The sequence below is a fragment of the Halichoerus grypus genome, chromosome 5 (assembly GCF_964656455.1).
Source record: "Halichoerus grypus chromosome 5, mHalGry1.hap1.1, whole genome shotgun sequence".
NCBI classification, from domain to species: Eukaryota; Metazoa; Chordata; class Mammalia; order Carnivora; family Phocidae; genus Halichoerus; species Halichoerus grypus.
Genome location: NC_135716.1, coordinates 127,571,220 through 127,589,947, shown reverse-complemented (window position 1 = coordinate 127,589,947; position 18,728 = coordinate 127,571,220). Strand labels below are relative to the sequence as shown.

Sequence of the window (18,728 nt, the reverse complement as noted above, 5' to 3'; positions counted from 1 at the left end):
AAAAAGAAGAAAAGAAAATAACAACTGTTAGTCAGGATGTGTAGGAATTAGAACTCTTGTGCACTGTTGCTGGGAATGTAGAATGGTACAGCTGCTGTAGCAAACAGTATGGTGATTCTTCAAAACATTAAAAGTAAAATTATCATATGATCCAACAATTCCACTTCTGGCTATACACTCAAAACAACTGAAAGCAAGGTCTCAAAGAGATATCTGTACACCCATGTTCATAGCAGCATTGTACGTAATAGCTAAAATATGGAAGCAGCCCAAGTGCTGGTTTGGGTAAGCAAAACATACAACTGACCCTTGAAAAATGCAGGGATTAGGGGCACCAGCCCCCTGCACAGTTAAAACGCCATGTATAATTTTTGGTTCCCCAAAAACTTAACTACTAATGGCTTACCATTGGACCAAAAGTCTTATAGATAACATAAAGAGTCAATTAACACATATTTTGTATGTTATATGTATTATATACTGTAAGCTTACAATAAAGTAATCTAGAAAAAATGTTATTAAGAAAGTAATAAGGAAGAGAAAACATATTTACAGTACTAGTATTTATAAAAAATAAATCTGTGTAAGTGAGCCTGCACAGTTCACGGCTATGTTGTTCAAAGGTTGACTGTAATGGAATATTTATTATTAAACCTTAAAAAGGAAAAATAAATGTGACATGCTTCCACATAAATCAACTTTAAAGACATTATGCTAGGAGCGCCTGGGTGGCTCAGATGAATGGGTGTCTGCCTTTGGCTCAGGTCATGATCTCAGGGTCCTGGAATCAAGCCCCATGTTGGGCTCCCTGTTCAGCAGGGAGCCTGCTTCTCCCTCTCTCCCTGCCTCCCCCCTGCTTGTGCTCTCTTGTTCTCTCTCTCAAATGAATAAATAAAATCTTTAAAAAAATAATAAAGACATTATGCTATATATCCTAATATATTGTGCGGCTCAGCTGTGAACAATATGTACACAGTCATAACAATTAAAACAGTAAATATTAATTTACCCCCAAATAGTAGTGATCTAATTCTATGGGGAGAATAGAGGAGGGAATATATAAGCGTTGTGTACTATGGAGGATTTATAAGAGAATTAAATTGCCATCTTTCACAGTGGAAATTCGTAAATAATAACTAAAACTAAAAAAAAAAGACATTTTAGCAGAATAAGTATGTTACTTGGAAATATAAAACTAAACAGCAGAAGAGTTAGTTAAAATTATTAAATGATATTGTCTTGGGGTACCAGGAAGATTAAGTGTAGAGGTATGGTGCATGGAACTACTATTTTTCCATCATTTCATTTTCGTTTATAAATCTACAAGTTAAATAACTGGATATAAATAAAATTACCTTTAAATAACAATGTAGAGCTTTATGAAATGTATATACAATACATGAAACTAACGGATAATTGATGAAATATCAAAAGCCACTGACAAATAAGGAACCATTAAGAGATAAAGTACAACAGTTCATATACAAAGAAAATAAAAGGTGATAAAGACACCATCATGAGTTTTTAAAAAGAGAAAGATTTGAATATTTAATAATTAAAAGGTCAGAGAAAGAGGTGTTCAGTGGGTATAAAGTTTCAGTCATACAAGATAAAAAAGTTCTAGGGATCTGCTGTGCAACATTATGACTATAGTTAACAATATTGTGTCATGCACTTAAATGTCTGTTAAGAAGGTAGGTCTCAAGGTAAGTGGTTTTATCACAATAATTTTAAAAGGTTTAAGAGAAAACCTTGAGAAAATTGTAATTATTTCAAATAATTTTATAAAAATGATTATATGATTTTTCTGTGAAAGACAGAGGTAAAGAGTGCCATCGATCATATATAAAATTTTTTCAGAAAAAATTCTGCAAAAACAACAAAAAACAAGTACACATTTGATAACCAAAATCTTACTAACAAGATAAATGTATTTTTATTGACAAAACAACTACATTCAAAGCCTGAAGGAAATTTAGTATCATTACTTAATTGAAATTATTTATATTAATCTGATACTTGACAGATTTCCTGAAAGAGGAACCATGCTGACCATACAGCAACAAAGCTATCAATTCAATATGGTTCCTGCTAACACCTGTTTCTCTTAATTCCCCACTTCTGCTCAAAATCCAGTCCTTGATATCCATGAAACAACTTTCTAAATATGTACATTTATAGAATATTAAATGAGATATGGATACTTTTATCTAGATATCTCAACATATATTTCATGGAATCATACTTATAGTTCAAAATTAACATGCCCAATTTCTAATGAATTTATTCTTCATCAAAATATGTTCATACATATAATTTAAAAATTAATATAACTAACCTTTTTGAGTGAGATGTCTTGATTTTTTTGATTTTATACCAATTTCTTTTGTTTTTAATTCATATATAATAGAAGAAACATGTTTTCTCTGTTCTCTAGAACTTTTTAAATAAACAGGAGAATGTATACTCTGTGGAAACAAAATAAAAGCAATGACAACCATGATAATGTCCGTTATATACATTTTAGAGTTCTCAACGAACTCTCACATTTATTATACACTACCATGACTGATTTTATTTTATTTTATTTATTTATTTTTTAAGATTTTATTTATTTGTCAGAGAGAGAGAAAGCACAAGCAGGGGGAGCAGCAGAGGGAGAGGGAGAAGCAGACTCCTTGCTAAGCAAGGAGCCCGATGCGGGACTCGATCCCAGGACCCTGGGATCATGACCTGAGCCGAAGGCAGACACTTAACCGACTGAGCCACCCAGGCGTCCCTGATTTTATTTTTTTAAAAAGACCAAGAAAAACCTGTGAGATAGGCAGAGTTAGGAAAAGATGTAAAGAGCTCCATTGTGTATGATTTTGATAAACTGTCTTTCTTATTTGCTGTGAATTTTCTTTTTTTTTAATTAACATGTAACGTATTATTTGTTTCAGGGGTACAGGTCTGCGATTCATCAGTCTCACACAACTCACAGCACTCACCACAGTACATACTCTCCCCAGTGTCCATCACCCAGCCACCCCATCCCTCCTATCCGCCTCAACCCCAGCAATCCTCAGTTTGTTTCCTGAGATTGTCTTTCTATTAAGAGTTAATGATATACTTTGGACCATGCTTGGAGGGAGATTGAGGGGGAAAGGGACCTGTCAGGAGGGTGCCATGACAAAACAAAACAAAACAAAACAAAACCCACCACGGAAGAAAAATAAGGAATAAACAAAGAGAAGCAAGATGGTGTTGCCCAGAAAGCCTGAAGAAAGATTTAGGTTAAGAAAGGGCAGACAAAACTATTTTACAGAATACTAAAAAAGATAGTAACATAGAAAGAAAGAGAAATGGGACCAGAATTATCACAAATCTTAAAAGTACAAATGGATCTGGTATATGTGGAAGGAATAACAGAATATAGAAAAGGAGCTTGGTGGAGAGTTGGGGGCACTATCAGATGTAAACTATATAATGTCTGTAAATTGGTTGGGAATGTTTTAATAATTAATACTGTGTTGTCTGTCTTTGTCTTCACAGTCTATCCAGCATGGTACAAAGGATCCGTCAGGTCATCAGGAACCCAGGCTCTTTCAAAATTTATCATCTCTGTCTTACCCTCTATATGGCTTTTATCCTCAAGGTTTATTCATGAGTCAAGATAGCTACTACAGCTCTACACACCATGTCTGTATTTCAGTCAGTAAGAGGGAGGAAAAGGGTAAAATGACAAAAGGGCACAGGCCATGTGTCTTAAGGTACTTTCCCAGAGGTCTTTCCAATAACTTCTGTTTATATCTTATTGGCCACTCATAGTGACAAAGGAGAGGGTAAGCAATGCAGCCTTTTTAGTAGGTACTTTGCTGCCTGGACTAAAATCTGGGGTTTCTTACCAAGAAAGAAGAAAAGGACAGATGTTGGTCGGCAACCACAGTATGCCACAGAGAAAAAAAAATTAGAAGTTTGGGAGGGGATATACATTTGTATTTTGAGAAATGTTCCCAGAATATTATGCTTTCTTTGATGAGTGCCACTGGCCTAAATTCTGAAGGCTCACAAATATGTATCTTCGATAGTATTCCTTTCTGAGGTGTTTGCTTTTTATGTAGTACTCATTAATAACTATGAGCTGTGCTCTTTCACCCTGGAAAATTTCACAGACATCTCATACTCAATAGAATTTAAGTCCTATCTTTCCTCCAAACCTATTATAACTTATTTCTGGTTTTGGTGAATGGCACCACCTTCATCTAAGAAGAGGGGAGTCACATAAACTCTCTAATATGTGATAGCAGATAGGATTTTGAAATAAAAACTTATCGCCGTATTTCCCCTACCTTGACCTGCCCACTGTCCAAACCTCCTTTATTCTACAATTTAGGAGAGACACTTCGATATGTGTCCGGGTACCCTGTATTTACAATTTTCTGCCCAAATTCCTATAATGCACAAAACAGATGTATTTACATAAATATCCTTGAGTTTCTATCTTTTAAATTTTATATGTGATATTCTCTAATTTATTGAAAACAATTTGTCTTTATGTAATGACTCATTGTGCAAGAATTTTTTAATGCTCATGATAGGTACTAGGTATTATGTAGTCCTGGAATGAATCTCAGTTATTATTCATTACTAAAAAATCCTTCACTAGTCAACTCTTACATAACATCTTTCCATTCTTCGCATGACAAAAATACTAGTTTTTGCTAGAAAGACAAATAAGTAGTAACTTCTGAGCTTATACATTCTCCTTATATTAAATCTTTTTCTAAAGTTTGTCAAGAATAATTATAACATAATAACACAATATCAACACATTATCAAAATATAACATTATTTTAAGTTGCTTTATTTAATTTTGCTTCTATTTTCATTTGGGCTCAGTTCTTTCTATTAAACAAAGTATGACAAAAATAATGTAGACTACTGTTGTCCAACCAAATATTTAACAATCAATTCTAAATGCTTTTTCAACCTCAAATTCATCTATCAGTCCTCTTCAATTAGTCCTCTGCATCATTGTGTTTTCTTACTTCTATAAATTTTGCGCTATTTTTATAACTACTGTCTCTCTCTACTAACAATGCAATTCATCATACATTAAAAATCATCCCAAATTCTATTTCAACCATAGAAATGGACCCTTTAGAATGTAAGGATATGTTCAGCAATCTGTTTCTACTAATACATATTCCTCTGCCTTCCCCGGAACGAATAAAGGAAATTTTTAAAACATGTGTGCATCTATCAAATCTGAGTATCCAATCTCTATCACAAATAAAATTAATTTATAGAATCATTAAATTTAAAAATTAGATACTGAAGGGGCACCTGGGTGGCTCAGTCGGTTAAGCGCCTGCCTTCAGCTCTGGTCATGGACCGAGCCCAGCATAGGGCTCCCTGCTCGGCGGGGGAGTCTGCTTCTCCCTCTCCCTCTGCCTGCAGCTCCCCCTGTTTGTGCTCCCTCTCTCTCTCTCTGTCAAACAGATAACTAAAAGCTTTTAAAAAATTAGATATTGAAATTTAAATTTTTAATATTTTTTTTAAAAATTAAATGCATAGCTGGTTAGTTCCTTTCAGAAATATATTTTCTTTAGTTCTCTCACTTATCCTTTTTCATATAACCACATGCCATTCCTTGTCATCATTTAAAATAATTTTCCCTTCCTTGGCTTTTATAAAAGAAGAATCTGTGACAAAGCTTGCATATATGACAGTGAAACAAATCTGAGAAGATGAGCATCTAAAGCCCTAAGTGAACTGAGACTTACACAAGCTACAAAGGTAAAGAAACTGGGCTTTTCTGTGTACATAGTACAAGAAGGAAAAGAAAGGATGTGCCCACTTACTGATATTCAAAATCATAGAGAAGGAAAAGTTATCAGAAGATTTAGGATAATCTAATAAATATCTTGTTTTCGATAACAGAAAGTATATTCTATTAGCTGAAGTACCTTAAGCCTAACACTGGTCCTCAATAATTTTAGAAAATAGTTTTAAGGATGTTTGGTAGCATTTAAAAGAGGAATAATCACCAGGGAGCAGTACAAGTTAACAAGTGAATACATCAGATATAATGTCATTTCTAACAGGGTCAGAATTAATTCAGGTTCAAACATCCTCGATATGATAAACCTTAATTTCAGTAATATGTTCAGTAATATGTTCAGATAAATGTTTTCACAACTTTAGAAAGACAACATGATTAGATGGAGATCAGAGATGTTGAGACATCACATGAGAAAGAGTAAGGATTCATAAAATGATGCAACTTGAAATAAGATCTCTAATGTCATAAGCAGACTTGTTCTTAGCCCTATCATAATCAATATTTATACAAATGATTTGAATAATAATATAAAGGAAATGTTTATGACATTTTTAGGGAGGTGGCAAAAGAACAAAATCAGTTAACACAAGACAGAAATTTTAAATATTTTCAATAGACTGAAACAATCAAATTAAACAGATGAAGTGTAATAGAAATAAATATTACAGTTGGGCAAAATGCATTTAATCACTGCAATACATAATGTAATTTAAAATCATGAGTGATAAGAGGATACAATATTGTAGTTAAGAGTAAATTAAGAGTCCATTGTATGATGACCTTTTGCTATATTAAGCATTTTACCTAGAATGAAGAAAATCACACAGTCTTACCATATTAATTTCTGATCAGAACCATAGCTGAAGCACTATGTCAGGTCAGGGCAACATATTTGCAGATGAGGATAGATAATCTGGAATGTGAAAAGAGAGCAGCCTACCTACTGAATTATTTTTAAAGTAAGCCCTATATAAATAAGCCATATTTAAATCCAGAGTAGAAAAGAGGCAACAAAGAGAGATTCAGGCTTCTTACCTCCCCCAATTACCATCTCCTTCACCTTATAAAATGATAGCATTCTCTTGTTCAAACCACAAGAACTTAGAATTTGTTTTCTATTTTATCCTCTTTTCTGAAATCCTGTATCTAAGCCATCAGCAAATCTTGACAATTCTACTTCCTAAATGTATTTCAAATCTGTCTACTTCTCTTCCTTTTTTACATTACTTCTCTAGGCTAAGCTATAGTCACCCTTTCCAACCACAAATGGCCTCTGATGGCTTCTGCCTTCACCCTGGCTCTTACAAGATTCAGTTACATTTATCAAAAGATAAATATGATCGTGTTTATTTTTAGCTTTACATTTCCTGATAGCTTTCCAAGGTGGCCAGTCCTTACTATGAGCTGGAAAAGCCAGCAAAATATGGCCCTGGGCCACATAGCCAAATTCATTTCATGCTACCTTTGACTTTATTCATCATACTCCTACAACACTGGATTTCATTCAGTCCTCTGAACCCAACTCAAATAAAACAATCTACTCCATGCCTCAGGTCCTTGCGTAAGCTCTTTGCTCTATCTAGAATACACTCTACACTTTGCATGGCTAGCTTCTCATCATCAGAAGAGATGATGAGAACTTTTATCTCCTCAGAAAAACATTCCATGACAATCTTATGAGAATTAGGACTTCTCCTATTATTCTCTATCTCAGCAACCTATTTATTTTATTTAAAACATTTATCACAGATTTGTTTACTTGGATTACAACTTGGTTTTTGCTTTCTATTTTTTCCTAGAATCTATCTAGTTCACCAGGGTAAGGACTTTGCTTGTCTTCCTTACTCAGTGCCAAGAATGGCCCCTGGCACTCAGCAGATATTCAATAATTATATGCTAAATGTGTAATAATAGTAGCAAAGACAAGTACTAGAAGGAATGAGTGGAGGTTTAGGAACTTTGGTTTTCATCCCCTTCTTCATCATGTACATCAACTTAAACTCTTAATTTTCTAGAGTCTTTTCTACTTTATCATTCCTCAATATGTTACACATAAGAAAAGCATAAACATAACCATCTGGTAAGAATAATTATACATCTACTTGGGCACATCTCTCTACCTGTTCTGTTGTTCTACATAACAATAAGCCAGAGAACCAAAATGGCAATGAAAGAGCTCTCCTTTGATGGTAGTGAGTAGAGAAGCTAGGAAAAAATAATCTATAATAGCTACAAAAGCAGCGAGAGACATGTATACGAATTAATTTCATCTAATCATAAGAAAAAAATTCTCAGAACATTACTGAAAATTGGAATAGATTAACTGAGGCACTATGGAGCTCCCTGTAATTGACAAACTAAATAAGCACATGTTTGTAAAATATCAGATGGATGATTGTACCAGATATTTATTTTCCCCAAGAGAGATGATAATTTACATTTAAAAATTGAGGAGTGGTGACAGTGGTAAGAATTTTCTCTACTTTCTAGACCAAGGGTAAATATTTTATACTAAACTCTTCTGTCTCTGAAAATCAAGATTCATTTTCAATCCTCAACGGTTTGAGTTTCCGAAATTAGCCTAGTTAGTGTTCTATAGACTGTAGTTTTGTTTTCACATTATGTATTATGCAAATCAGAGCCCTTTAACTTTAAAGCGAATTATAAGTCTTTAACCAAAGCAGATTAACAGAGACTCATTGTCATATTATCTATCTATTCCTATACTATTTATACTACAATTGATCAAGCATTTGCTTTGTCTACACTATATATGGTCATTGTAAAGTAGGCTCCATTTCAAGGATGATCTCAAAAACCTCTTTAGAATCATTAGTCCTTTGGTCTCCTACCACCTGTTTTCTGTTGTTTTTGTTCCCTTTCCTCTTCCCAGCTAAGACATCATCTTTAAAAGTGCTAATCCAAATCTTAGGTTTTCCATATTTTACTCAAAGGAATAACTTTAGGAATATGCTAAAACCCAGACTAAAAATGGTGCCCTTTTTTGGCTGAATGAAAGCTGTTAACTCTACTGTTGGGCTACATAGCCTCTCATTAACTTTAGCAAGCAATTCCTTCAACATAGGAGAAGCTAATATGCAGAGATGCACTTCTGGCAGGTACCACTTGAACTCTACCTTCAAGACTAAGTGCTGGTTAACAGGAAAAAAAACATGGAGAAGGGGCAATGATTTAAAATAAAGTTTTATGATAAAAATTACTTTTTAAGATATTCCCCTAGAAGCAAAAGGCAGGTTTAACTGCTATTTGAAAAACTGCGATTATCTTGTATTTGTTCCCAATCTTACTTTATCTTAACAAAGACGACTAGAAATGATAATACTCTGGATACACGAGGAAGAGAATTCACAAAGGATGACCTGGATAAACAAATATAGGACACATAGTAGATACAGAAAGAAGTGTGACATTTCTCTTCTATACAAAAAGTAGCCATGGGAAATGAAGGTGACTGAATATTATATTTTGCTGCAAATGTCTATTTAAAGAACACATGGGGAAAAAGGCATAATAGAAAGGTATGCTCCCTCAGTTAAAGAATGGTTAAGGTCTAAGGTCCATCATTACCAAGATTAGAGGTGCCAATGTGTAAATTACTGAGGCCCACTCTGTCTGCTACATTACTGTGGATACTTGTTAGTAGCAGTTGTCAAACCCAGTAAAAAGAGATGCTGCAAACTTCCACAATGATTTTAGAATAGGTTATAATTTCAAGTTGAGAGAACATAGTGCTAGTTCATTAATAATAACAATTGGTATTAGGTAAAGTAAGTAAAGGGCATGAAAAATTTTATAGTATACAGATTTATGTTTCTTTAAAAGTATTATTTACTTATTATTTATATATTTTATATATATTATATAATATACATTAAATATATATTTACTTATTATTTACATGACAATGCAATTCTATTCAAAGTCCCATTTTTTACTAATATATTGATTATACTAATAGCCAATGTATTATATAGTAATAATTAAGAATAATTCTGTATTTGGTTTACCTAAAGACCACATTTTTAAAAGTGTGTAACTCTACAAATATTATTTTGTTTATAACTTTCAAAGCACTTATTGCATTCTACCTTATATCATAGTTAAGTACATTTCTCACCCCTAGAAGAAATTAGTCTCTCTGAGGACTGGGTCTGTGGTTTACTTATCTTGATATCCCTGCACCACTTTGATTGGATTCTTCAACCTCTGTTGCAGTATCAACTCACAAATAACAAAAAAGGATTGAGAAATTTGATAAGTTTATTCAACAAATATGTGCTGAGTGCCAACTACATCCATGGCATCATGCTAGGCATCAGTACAAAGTTATTATTTTGTGAATACTTAAATTCTAGACTTCTCAAATTTTTCATAATTTAATATTCTATGCAGATATGGAAAACATAAAAAGTAAGATAAAGCCATTCGAAGTGAGAAAAACTTTGTTTCCAATTAAATATGATTTGATTAAACTGAAACTGAGGATATCTACAGAGAGTGAAAGAAAGACACAAAGAGGGAGAGAGAGAGATAAGTGAGAACATAGGCTTAATGGCTTAATGCTAAATACATTCCTAATAAGAATCTGCATTTTATTAAAGCTCATGTGTTAACTTAATTGGTTACGATATTTTTAAATTAGTAAATCTAATCATTTTGAAATGAAAAGAGACAGGGTATATATTAACAATATAAGTTAATACTGCTTAAGTAATCACCAAATGAGACAAGTTCATATGGTGGTGTGAAATTTATTGATGGGCAACAAAACAGAATTTTCTAAAGAAAAGAAAAAAACCTTTCCTTACTAGTAACATATGTAGCCCAACAGTCTATATTTCTATGTGTATTTAACAATGCCCACATTTATCAAAAGAGAAAAAAGAACAGATAGGGACTGCCAACATTTTAACTGATGTTTAGGTTGCTCTCCTCTACCCTAAATATCTTAAGCAAATCCGGCATTTTAGAGAGGGTATATGTTTTAAATTAAGGTTTAGAATCTGAGGAAGCAGTTATATTTCTCTCTCTCTCTACCCCCCCCCACACACACAAGCCCTCAATAAATTAACAGAGTAACCATATACATAATTATGTTTCTAAGTAAAGCATATTATAACCAACTTAAATATGCTTTATGCATACATATTGATAAACTATCAAATTGATTCAATAACATATTGATAAACTATCAAATTGATTCAAATATTACTTGGGTAATATTTTCTAAAACTGAGGTTTTAGCCTCCTGCAACTGTGAGTCATATACTCATTTGGGAGTTTAGAATATTAGTAAATGTTGCCTCATATAAGCTTTCATTACAATACTAAGGACTAAAATGACTGTTTCAAATGCAGTTTAATTATGCTCCTTCCTTCTGATTGCTACATATGTGCTAGGAACTGCAGGGGGCAGAGAGAGAGAGAGAGAAAGAGAGACTGACTCAGGAAGTGCTATCACTGACCCTGGTTAGCCAGCCCGAAAGTTCTATAGCCCCAGTACAAATCTCAGTCGGCCTGACTTCAGAGCATTCAGCAGAACTTCTTTAACAACCTCAGCTCTACTGCTCTTATTGGAAATATTTCAGCCATGGTCCAGAGTTTATTATTTACATGAGGTCCAATATTCCTGTGGCTGAATAAAAGGACTCAAAACTGTAGTCATCAAAACTTTCAAAGATACAAACAGGCTTATTTTAGGTTCATAAGCTATTATAGCAGGTATTGCCAGAATCTTTATATTTCATTAAACAAAAACTGAAATATGAAGAAATGTCTGCAATTTACTATGAGTCCCTCCAGGCTTTCCAGGTGAATATTGTCATTAAACACCTGTGCTTAGATGGAATATCTCTAGAACTATCCTAAATAGACCAGAGAGCAGCAGTACGATTCAACAGTTAATATTTTCCAAGTCACGGTTCTTAAATTTGTTTTAAGAAAATTCTATGTCGTTTTCTAGATGACTCATAAAACATTAATTTTTGTCATTCAAGGCACAGACCAATATCGAAGTTCATTGAAATAGCCACTCTCTCTTACCTTGACCAAATAAAAATTCATTCTAAGTAAGTGGTAAAGAATGGTCATTTTATTGATTTTGTTATCTTTTTTTATTAGAAAAAGATGGACAGCTTGAAAAGTTCTGAATTATCAGTCTTTGTAAAGCAAAATTTTTATGATGATAAGTTTCACTGGATTTAAAAATGGTAATATTAACTTTCTTGTATGAGGAAGTAAATAATTTCATGATCATTTTTATGCAAGTTTCAAACTGTTAAAATATACTGGCTTGGATGAATTACTAAATGTATTTCTCTTTTCAACTTTACACTTATCTTGTGTGTACAGCTGATATCCCTAGTGTCCAATCAGAGACAGGTTTTCATCCTGTTGTCCAGGGAATGATGTGCACAATTCCTTTTGACACTGATGAGAGGTGAATACATAATCCAGCCCACTTCAGTGAAAATTGAGCCATAATTTTTTTTTACCCTGAAGAAAAATACAGTGATAAAGTTTAAAGATGGAAAAAAGTACAGTTAAACTCTTGAGGTGTACCATTAGTTAATGATAGTCAGCAAACGTTACATTTTGCCTTGAGGACAGCGAGCTCCAGATTTGCTTTTTAGGTGCTCACAAACTCTAATAATCATGGCTCTATGTGATAGCAAGAAACCTAAAAGTATGAATGATAGGTTTTTTACATTTCAATGAATTTAAAAGTTAAAGTTAAAAAGGAAAGACATGCTTATTTTTATTTTTTTTAATTTAATTTATTTATTTGAGAGAGAGAGAATGAAAGACTGAGAGCATGAGAGGGAGGAGGGTCAGAGGGAGAAGCAGACTCCCTGCTGAGCAGGGAGCCTGATGCGGGGCTCGATCCTGGAACTCCAGGATCGTGCCCTGAGCTGAAGGCAGTGGCTTAACCAACTAAGCCACCCAGGCGCCCCAAGACATGCTTTTTATATATTTTCTCCTACCTCTACTCTCCACTAAGATGTTTCTTTAAGAAATGAGTATTTTTATATCAGTCTTTGTAAAGCAAAGACTTATATAGTAGTTGAGAATATACACTATTTCACACACAAAGACTATGCCCCAATTAAAAAAAAAATATGGATCTTGCATAAGACTCTAATGTTGTCTCTGAACTAGTATTTTCAAGATTTATCAACGTCCTTAAGATTTGGGGGAAAAAATTACTTGGCATAGTGAGTCAGATCAATTGCCCCTATACCAAGTACCCTACCTCTAATTGTATCAAAAAGAAACATGCTCTAAAAAATTAAGACTCTATTTTCATTTTCTTTAATAACTCATTAAAAATTGATTCATTAATTTATCTACATAATTTATTTTTAGTTTGTTTATATAATCAGCCTGTGACATTTCTGGAATAATGAATTTTATTATAATGACCACAGTATAGAGTAACCCCTTTATCTTCTTTATCTTTGAAAGGTATTCTAAGTTCTAGTGTAACAGCACTGACAAGAAAATGTTTTATTTACATAGTTCATACCTTTGCAAGATCTTTTTGCACTGTTTTATTTTTGACTTGCATCTTATTTTCATCTATCTTCTTTCAATGATAACCTTATTTCTTCCTGCCCACATAGAAAGAGCTCAGTGATAAGCAGATTTCTGTTAGCCACTTTTTTCATAGTAGCATGATGGAATATTTTAAGAAAATATACTAAAATTACTCCATGAGTTATAATTCAAAATAATATAAGTAGAGTTTAGATTATACTTCTTTTATTTTATTTTTATTTTATTTTTTTTTAAAGATTTTATTTATTTATTTGACAGAGAGAGACACAGCGAGAGAGGGAACACAAGCAGGGGAAGTGGGAGAGAGAGAAGCAGGCCTCCCGCCGAGCAGGGAGCCTGATGTGGGTCTTGATCCCAGGACCCTGGGATCATGACCTGAGCCGAAGGCAGACGCTTAACGACTGAGCCACCCAGGCGCCCCAGATTATACTTCTTTTAAATACAACAAATAGTATTTTAAATCAGTAAATATTTGTTAAGTACCTCCTATGTGCATATCACTGTGCTAGATAAAGGGTGGCAAAAACAAAATAAAATACAACTTGCCATAAAGTGATTTATTTTCCTAGAGTAAAAACATTCACAGTAAAATTCACATAAAATTCACTTTCAAAGGAAGCAGTGTATAAATAAATTTAAATAGAAACATACACAAGAAAAATAATAGTAACAATACTCTATTCAAATCAGAGAAACAGATTTCCCTAATATTGAAAAAGACCAAATCTTGGTTCAGGGACATTATCAGGCACTTTATTCTTTTATTTGACGCTGCAAGCTGAAGTGAAGACAGACAGATGAGAGGAACATTGTGGGAATAATCTCGTTCTTAAACAGAAAAAGAAGTAAAGAAATTCTGGCAAGGAGGTTTTGGCCTTGGGTGCCAAGAACTTCAGGTGAATGAATGAAGGCATTTTAGTGCCTACTTTGTGTATAGATCATTTGATGGCATATTGTAGAAAGAAGGCAATGTGCTGGAATGGAGGTGAATTGGAGGGAGGACACAAAACAATGCTTTTATATATTAGCTCTATCTATGAAAAAGAGGAGACTTTACTCTCAATAATTGGCTAATTCGTAGCAGCCAAGACCAAATATAGTTAATTTTAATACTGGAATCTCTTAAAACATGCAGCAATGGTTCTGTTTTGAAGAAAAAGCTGCTGATAAGATACACTCTGTTTCTGTAATCACCCTTTCCCTTCTTTGGAGCTATTAAATCCCCAAAATACAGACTCCACTCTCCAATTCTAGGGCCTAAGATAAGAGAGAGTTAGCCTCTCTGGACCAATCTTTAGAGTTCCCTATTAATTTACCTTTGCTCAAATCCTGACACATAATTCTGGTAATTATTTTTTTATATCCTTCTTGAGCCTTCATCACTCTATCTGCCTTTGCAATGTTTCCCAGTTCTAATTTGACATCTGCCTTGGGCCATTTCCCCAGCCTTCATTCTAGCAATGCAATCTTTGATACCAGTTTTCTTCTTAAGACAGTTCTTTAACATAGTGTCTAGGCTTTGATACTTGAGGACAGACCTCATTAATACCAGCATTTTATTTCAACCTGACCCAATTTCAATGTTGCTAAGCTTTCCACAGTAGTTCCTCAATTGTGGCTAGCCACGTGACAGTGAATAGAGCTCACAGTACTCATTAGATGGGGAGCTACTTACCACACTGACTCTCTTTTGCTTGTTCCTAGAACCATAACCATTCTGTGTCTCCTGTACTACTCCACTGGTCAAGCCCAAATTCTTTCTTAACCTAACCAATTTTACTTTAATTTAAATACCTTTTCCTGTGAATAACAAGATAAAATGTAGAAGTTCCAATTTGAATGATATTGTAAATACTGTAAATGTCATCAGAAGGTTGAGCTCATTGTAAAGCATCTTGAAGAAACTGGGAACATGAATTAGGCAGATGCGAAAAAGTAGATGATACTTAATTTACATAAGGAAAACATGAGGCAAACAGGTAAGAATGAATAAGGAGACTGGAGACTGAACCAGCTGAAGGGTACTGTTTATAACAGAATAATGAGCAAAAAACATTGAAAAGATAAAATGACATAAAATTATAAAAGGCCCATTAATTACTGAAATCTACAGTCTCTATTATGCTCTTGCATCTTTCATCTGGAAACCTTCCTACATTTTCTTGTCATCTGTCTATGATATTTCACTATCAGGAAAACTTTAGTCTGATGGCTATAAGATTTCACTCTTTACTCTCTTCTTTATATCATAAATAAAACAATTAAATAACCATCCTAATATTTGGTCACCCACTATCCTATACAAAAGTTTGAATAACAAATGTAACTTATTAATTCTAAGTAATTTCACAGGTATAACAACACATATGGATTAAAATGTACAGAGAGACTATTGCTTGCTAAATAATCATTTTAAGCACTCAAGTGAAAATTAAAATATCCATTAACAGCCCTACCCAACTGTACTTTCCACAATTCCTCTCATAAATCTCTTAGTATATAGTTAGGATAATTTCCTTTCCATTCACATATCTGCCAAGCTAATTCTCACCTCCATAACTTTGTTCATATATTTTTTAAATGTTACCCTTGATCTTTTCTTTTTTGACATTAAATTTTTTGTATGTTCCACCACACATCTGATGCTTAATTATATAGGCATATTGGTCATTATTCTATTACCGCATCTAAACAACAAATTCTTTTTTTTTTTAAGATTTTATTTACTTATTTGAGAGAGGGAGAGAAAGGGAGAGAGAGGGAGAGCACAAGCCGGGTTGGGGGGTGGGGAGACAGAGGGAGAGGGAGAAGCAGACTCCTCGCTGAGCAAGAAGTCAGATGTGGGACTCAATCCCAGGACCCTGGGATCATGCAGCCACTTAACTGACTGAGCCACCCAGGCGCCCTAAACAACAAATTCTTAAAGAATAAAAAAACTCCACTCTTCTTCATTTCCCTAAAGCATGCTAAGGTGGAAAAATAAAAGCATTAAAGAACATAAAATTTGAAATTTAAAACCAAGATTTAACACTCCTATAGATACCTATAAGGTATCTATATTGATACTTATTTATATGTATAAACTTATATATGTATCTATTGCCTTTAAAGTATGCAGGCAAAGCTGCTTTTATGATTATAAAGGTCATGAAATCCATCTGTGGGATAAATCAGTGTTCTATGGATGGAAAAACCATTAATTGTTTCTTAGGACTTTGACTATTCTTTTCATTTGTCAACTCTCAGAAATTTGCTCTCCATATCAGATTTCCTATCTCTGCATGAATCTTAAAATTGCAAACTTTCAAAAAATTTGGAGGTAAATAATATATCATTTGTACACATGGGAGGAGTTTACATGTTGATTAATTTTTAATTTGAGTATAATGATATAAAACAAAAATTTTAGGATAATAGATTTCAATCTTAATTATAACATGATAAACTATACTACTGAAGATTCCTAGGATACTGGACTTTTTTCTTCAGTAGTATATTATTTAAGTAACAAAAACTTTGCAATGCCAAGTGATTGTGTGGTGTAGACATACAGATCAATAGAATAGAACTTAAGAGTCCAGAAATAAACCCTTGCACATGGTCAACTGAATTCTGACAAGGGTACCAAGATAATTTAGAAGACGGCTGAGTTGTTTTTTTTTCCTTTCAAAAAATGGTGCTGTACAACTGGATATCCACTAATAAAAGAACAATGTTGGATTCCTAATTCATACTACATAAAGATAAACTGAAAATGAATTGTAGGCCTAAATATAAGAGCTAAGACTATAAAACTCTTAGAAAAAACATAGAAATAGGGATGCCTGGGTGGCTCAGTCAGTTAAGCGTCTGCCTTCAGCTCAGGTCATGATCCCAGAGTCCTGGAATGGAGCCCCACATCAGGCTCCTTGCTCAGCAGGGAGCCTGCTTCTCCCTCCACCTGCCGCTCTCCCTGCTCCTGCGCTATCTTGATCTGTCACTCTCTCTCTCTCTCTGACAAATAAATAAATAATCTTTAAAAAAAAGAAAAGAAAAAACATAGAAATAAATCTTTAAGACTTTGGTTCAGATAATTGTTTCTTATATTTGATATGGAAAATATAAGTGATCAAGGAAAAAAAGAGATGAATTAGGTTTTATCAAAATTAAAAGCTTTTGTGTTTTAAATTTAAAAAGTCAAAGACAACCTACATAATGGAAATGGGAAGAAATCAGAGAGGGAGACAAACCATGAGAGACTCTGGACTCCGGGAAACAAACTGAGGGTTACGGAAGGGTGGGGAGTGGGGGGATGGGGTAACCAGGTGATGGGTATTAAGGAGGGCACGTGATATGATGAGCACTGGGTGTTACACGTAACTAATAAATCATTGAACACTACCTCAAAAACTAATGATGTACTATATGTTGGCTAATTGAACATAATTAAAAAAAGGAAAAATATTTTTAAATCATATATGTGATAAGTGATTTGTATTAAGAATATATAAGGGATAAATAATATATAAGGAATTCTTACAACTCAATAATAAAAAGAAGCTATTATAAAATGATGAAGGTATTGAATAGAGCAAAGAAGATATACAAATGGCCAATAAATACATGAAAAGATCCTCATCATCATTAGTTATTGGGAAATACAAGTTTAAACCACAGTGATGTACCACTTCATACCCACCAGCCTGATTATAATCAAAAAGACAGATAATAACAGGTGTTAGTGAGGATTTGGAGAAATAAGAACTCTCATATATTGATGATATGAATGTAAATGGTGCAATTGCTGTGGAAGACAGTTTGTTACTTCCTCAAAAAGTTAAATGTAGAATTACCATATCATCCTCCTGTAACTCCACTACTAGTTGTCTAGCCAAGAAAACTGAAAAATATGTCCACACAAATATTTGTATATGGATGTTCACAGCTGCATTATTAATAATAGCCATAAATTGGAAGCAACCCAATTAATGAATAGATTACAAAATATGGCCTACTCATACAATAAAATATTATTTAGCCATAAAAATGAATGAAATACTGATACATGTTATCACATGGATGAATCTTGGAAACATTATGCTAAGCGAAAGAAGCCAGACACAAAAGACCACATATTTTATTATTCCATTTATATTAAACGTCCAGAATAAGCAAACTTATAGATATAGAAAATAGATTAATGGTTGCCCGGGCCCACAAGGACAACTGCTAATGGTAGGGGATTTCATTTTGGGGTAATCAAAATATTCTGGAATTAGATAATGGTAATGATTGCAAAAGTCTGTGAATATACTAAAAATCACTGAATTGAATAATTTAAAAG

The 18,728-nt window shown here is 33.5% G+C and overlaps 1 protein-coding gene across 1 annotated transcript in view; it reads right to left on the bottom strand.

Annotated features, from left to right (window-relative positions):
- Positions 1-18,728, bottom strand: part of LRRIQ3 (leucine rich repeats and IQ motif containing 3) — a 193,398-nt gene that overhangs the window by 62,966 nt on the left and 111,704 nt on the right. The window contains exon 6 of the mRNA XM_036084757.2: positions 2,339-2,468. Within this exon, the coding sequence (XP_035940650.2) occupies positions 2,339-2,468 (130 nt within the window). The remainder of the gene's footprint in view (positions 1-2,338; positions 2,469-18,728) is intronic.